Source organism: Malurus melanocephalus, unplaced genomic scaffold, assembly GCF_030028575.1.
Source record: "Malurus melanocephalus ecotype Western Australia unplaced genomic scaffold, MMel_1.1 scaffold_87, whole genome shotgun sequence".
NCBI lineage: Eukaryota > Metazoa > Chordata > Aves > Passeriformes > Maluridae > Malurus > Malurus melanocephalus.
The window spans coordinates 1,146,856-1,151,728 of NW_026623319.1; the positions used below are offsets into that span (position 1 = coordinate 1,146,856).

Below are 4,873 nucleotides of genomic sequence, written 5' to 3' on the forward strand. Positions count from 1 at the left end.
GGAGCGGCGGCTCGGGAGGAGGAGAACGACGAGGAGGGGGCCTGGGGCCGCTGAGCTCCGCGGGGCCGCCGCGTCGGCAGGGCCGGAGCCCGCGGGGGCCGCGCAAGGAGAGGCGCCGGGCCGGCGGCGAGCGGCCGCTGAGGGGAGCGGCGCGGCGGACGGAGCTGCGCCGGAGCCCGCGGGGGCCGCGCAAGGAGGGGCGCCGGGCCGGCGGCGAGCGGCCGCTGAGGGGAGCGGCGCGGCGGACGGAGCTGCCCGGGCGGGCGGGGGGCGATCTCCCCCCGCCCCCCGGCAGCGGCGAAGCGGCCCCTGAGCGCAGCCCCGGCCGGAGCGTGGGGCGGGGGCTGCCGGCGCGGCGCCCCCGCTGAGCGCGGGGGGAGGAGAAGCCGCCCCCACTCGATGAGCGGCGCCCGCCCGCCCGCCGTGCTCTGCCCGGGGACCGGCGGCCGCGGCCGAACCATCCAGCAGCATGTGGAGTCCCACCGAGGAAGAGAAATACGGCGTGGGTAGGTGCTGCCGCATCCCTCCCCCGCCCCGCGCACCCCCTCCTCTCCCCGCCGGACCCCGGGGGCTGTGCTGTGCCTGTGGGGGGGCGGCTGTTCCCCTCCCCCGGGGCCGGCGGTGGTCGCGGCGCTCCCCCTCAGGTGGAGCCGGGGGCGGGATGGGGACAGCGCTGCCCGCGGGGCTGTGGGGTCTGCCCGGCCGTGCCTCCCCTGCCCTGCCCGCACCGCTGGATGTGCTCTGCGTGTGCTTCGSTTCGCCTTATTTCCCCGAGCGCCGCCTCGGCGAAGCGAGAGACGAGCGGAGTTTTGGGGCCCACGCTGGGGTCGGGATCGCACAAATAATCAGAAAATGAGTCGCTGAGCCCTTAATCTACTTAAGCGCGGTTCCCTTTTCCCTGCGTTTCCATCTGCGGAGCGAGGCGATGTGTGCATGGAGTTGGGAAGGGGCCGCCGGCGCCGCGGTGTCTTTAGGGGGCGTCGGTGCTGCACCTGCCCGGCCGAGGGGGCGGCCGGGGCGGCCGGGCCGGGGGCTGCGGCGGGCCGGGAGCGGGGCCCGGGGCCTCTGTGCCTGCCGACTGCGCTGCTTTTTCSTTGTTTTGGTAAATTAGATTTTACAGTCGTCTGGCATTGTGGTTGCTCTAATCCGAGGCATCACCKTTGGCGGCTGTGGTTTGTTATTTTAGCGTGTAAATAAATCCCCGATGAGAGCGGAAATGTTRCATCTAATGAAATGGAAGATACAGAATTTCTTTTACTTCTCTTTTGCTCATTTTGATTTATTTTTTTTAAACTGTTGACTTGTATTATAATAGTAAAAGCCACTACTGCTGCCCTGATTAGTTACCTAAACGCCTCATTAAATTTATAGTTATCAGTAGTGCATATTGATTTTTAAGTTCCACAGTGTCCTAGTGGTGATTAATTTCTACAAATATTTTTTAAAAAGATCAGCAAATGCACTTGATGATTTGTTAACCGGAACTGTTAAAGTGAGATTTTGGTAATTGACTCGTAAGCAATTAGAAGCCTTAATGCCTCTTTGTTAAAAAGCTTTTTGTTAATTTAAAAACTAAAAAATACTTTTTGGTCGTTTTTCATTGGTGCAGCAAATACTTTGCTTAGTACATCCCATATATGTTCATAGTGAAGAAACGAAGGAAAGCATTATTGTTTAAAAAATAAAACCAAATGCAGCCTGTAAGCACCTGTAAGTGTAGGGTAATATAAACAAGTGGCAGAAAATAACACCTGGAAGTCATTACTTCCAATCCTCTTGTGTCTGTTGGTCACCTGGAGTATATAAAGTTAACAAGCCCTGTTACATCCCAGGTGGATGCCCCAGGAATACGAAGTATCCAGACTTGTTAAGACCTCATCTGCTGGTGAAAGGCCACCTGTGTTATCCTAGGACCAAACTTACTGCTCTAATTGTAATGGATGCTTGAGAAATTATTTTCTCTTCCAAATCTTGGTTTTCTTCTGTTTATGTAGTTGTTTTTCTTTGCTGTGTTGCAGGGTTTGATATTCAGTGTTGTGTATGTTTGTGTTTTGCCCATGTGCTCTGCTCAAATAAGAAAATACTTGTTTTACCTTGATCCAAAAAATGGGTGAACTAATTTTTTTACGCAGGCGTTTGAAAGGAAAAGCTGGGAAATCTCCATTCCGGTTGTAAACAAGTCTGGAAGAGGCATGTGGAAGGGAGAGCAGTGAATGAAAACAAGTGTTATTTCAGTGAGTGTTCCCTAGGCTGAAGATTATTCCTCTAAGGATGGGAATTTTTCTTTGGCAGACAACACACCTGTAGATAGGACTGAGATAACMGCTGAGTCCTGCAAGTTTTGGTGATCTCCAGGCAAGTTTTTTTATTCTTGGGTAGCTTTAATTACTTTTCCTGTAATTGAAATTTGTTGGTAATCCTCCAGAGAAGGAAAATAGGTGAAAAATACTGCTTTTTTCTGGAGTTTAGTTACTTCGAGTGAGGAGTGGCATACCAGTTTTTCAAAAGTAAATCTCTCATTGCTGGCTAGAGGGGGTCATTTTTGTGCATTTTGAAGAAAATAGTCTGCAGAAAGTGTAGACCTGAGGGTTTGCTGCTGGGAGGTGCATTGCAAAAAGAAAAAATATAGGGGGAGAAAAAAATAGCAGTGTTAATTATCCTGATTCTACAAGTAATATGTGCAAAAATAATCTTCTTGGCATGAGTCACTGTTGTGAGCTTATGCCTTTGGGCTTTAGTAGTTTGGGTTTGGTTAGAACAGTCTCTGTCCAAAAAAACCTGTTTTCTCTGTTCTCTTGTTAAACCATGCAAAGTGTTAAGATTTACCTTTGGATTAAGGAAATAAACTCTCTGTCCCTCTTGATGTAAGCTTGGTGGGAGAAAAATCCATTATTTCTCCAAGTGGAATACCACAAAGAGGTTTCTGGTGGAATAGAAGGGAATGTCCGGGCATCCAGGCCCTAGACAKACCTGTTCTTGTGTACTAAGAAAAGGGAAATGGTAGTTAATTCTGATGCTGCTGTCTATGTTCAAATAAACTGTGATCTGTTGCCTTACCTGGGTTGCTGGCTCAGAGGTGATAATTCGTAAAAACTGTTCCTTCAGAAAGACACCAYGTTCCCCTTCTCAATGCGTGGTTATAGAAGGGATTTGTGTTCTGCATTGGCCTCCRAGGAGTATCAGACAAAGGCATTTCTTCTGTGCTTGCTGGAGCCCCTCAGTAGATGTCCCTTTGCAGCCACAGGCTCTTGGCTGCAGGACAACACGTTCGATTTCCTGATGGGAACGTCAGTGCCTTGGGCAGTTCTGAAGTTTTCTGTGCCTATCTGCAATTAAAGGAAGTTTTCCACACTTGCATTTTGTSGAATGCCTTTATATTGCCTAGTTCTTGTTCAAATCGTTGCATACATCTGCAGCAAAGATATTAAAAGATTGCTCAGGGTATTTCTAAAAATGTGAAACACTCTCCTAACAACCTTGAAGTTCTTCCTTGATTTTATTTTTCAGCTGCTATAGCAACTACCTGGTAGCTGTTGTGAGTAATTCCCCTCTATTTAGAAATATTTCTGTTCAATGCGTCTAATTCTAACCTTACTTTTAAAACTTGGAACTCACTGTTGCAAATCAGACAGTTCTTCCACAGGTGCTTAAGATGGCCAGTTATGAACACAATTAATTAAGACTTCTGGACTGATTATTGAAGATAACTCTCTCTAGCCCTCTAGTGTTTTAATATTTTTAAAGCAGTCTCTAAGAAAATAGTTATTAAAGTGATCTGATTAGTTACTTTAGTATTGTAAACAAATATTCAATAATAATGTATTAAAAGAAAAAGCTAAAGAGAACTGTTTGGTAAATAACATTTGGCAACTGTGTGAGAGCTGATTATTTCATTGGGCTGTCAGTTTTAGCTGTTTTATTTTTGTGTAAGGAACGCATTTAGGTGGGTCTCAGGAAAGTTTTTTTTGTTGTTTTACTTTTTTCAATGTAGTCGATGCTGTACTTTGTATGGCTGACCATATTAAATATTTACATATTAAGTCACAGAGGAGGAGAACCTGCCTACATCAACAACATGTGTTCTTATTTTATTCAAAGAATTAGTGTTAAAATCTCTTGTTTAATTTAAAAATGCATTTTTAATCTTTATTTTCATGCTTAATTGGTAACAATGAAAAATAAATCCATAAACACAAATACATACAAAWAAACTTTCCCTTGTTCTTGCTAAGAAGGAACGGAACATCACAATGTCCTAGTTACAGTTTTGCACTGCAGCTTTTTGATCAGTATCTTGGTTGTGGGTTTTTTCCCTGTCACTAAACCTTGGCTTGCACACTTCCAGTTCATATTTATGCTTGGAAAAACAGGACTGCAGAACTTAGAAAAGTCTTTCTTTCCTCCCTGAGGCTCTTGGCATATGACTCTGCCTTACCTGTTCACACAGGAGGCAGCTGCTGAAGGGCGCAGTTAGGGGCACTGTGGTTTCACTGGGTCACTGAAGTGGTTTGTTACAGGTTTAAAAATGAAAAGTTTCAGTGTGGTAGAGAAAAGTTCTTCTCCCAAATTAGGAAAATGTCCATTGTTAATCTGGGAAGTGATATCAATCCCTGCATCAGCTTCTGTGTTAGGGACATAGGTTGTATTTCATTTTCTCTCCTGTGCCCTGRTGCCAGGAGATGTAATTGTCTGGCAGCAGGAGGGAGGTGACTAAGGATATTCTTCAGTGATCTGTCTTGGAACCAAAACTCCGTGGAGGGATGTGCTTTGAAACCTTCTAGGCTCCACTGCTTTGGGAAGTGGTGCTGGTACCTGGGGACTTGGTCATTAGTCAGAAAAACGGGATGATCCAGGGACTGGAGTAATTTCCGTT

The 4,873-nt window shown here is 46.8% G+C and overlaps 1 protein-coding gene across 7 annotated transcripts in view; it reads left to right on the forward strand.

The window, feature by feature from the left end:
- Nucleotides 1-333: 333 nt before the first annotated feature.
- DOCK3 (dedicator of cytokinesis 3) overlaps nt 334-4,873 on the forward strand; it is a 181,046-nt gene continuing 176,506 nt past the window's right edge. For 4 of the 7 annotated variants that reach the window (XM_057368023.1, XM_057368026.1, XM_057368024.1 and 1 more), the window contains exon 1: nt 335-506. In XM_057368023.1, coding sequence (XP_057224006.1) covers nt 470-506 — 37 coding nt within the window. In that variant the 5' untranslated portion in view covers nt 335-469. Of the gene's footprint in view, nt 507-4,873 lie in introns of all 7 variants that reach the window. The other 3 variants (XM_057368019.1, XM_057368022.1, XM_057368020.1) reach the window with 1 other exon arrangement.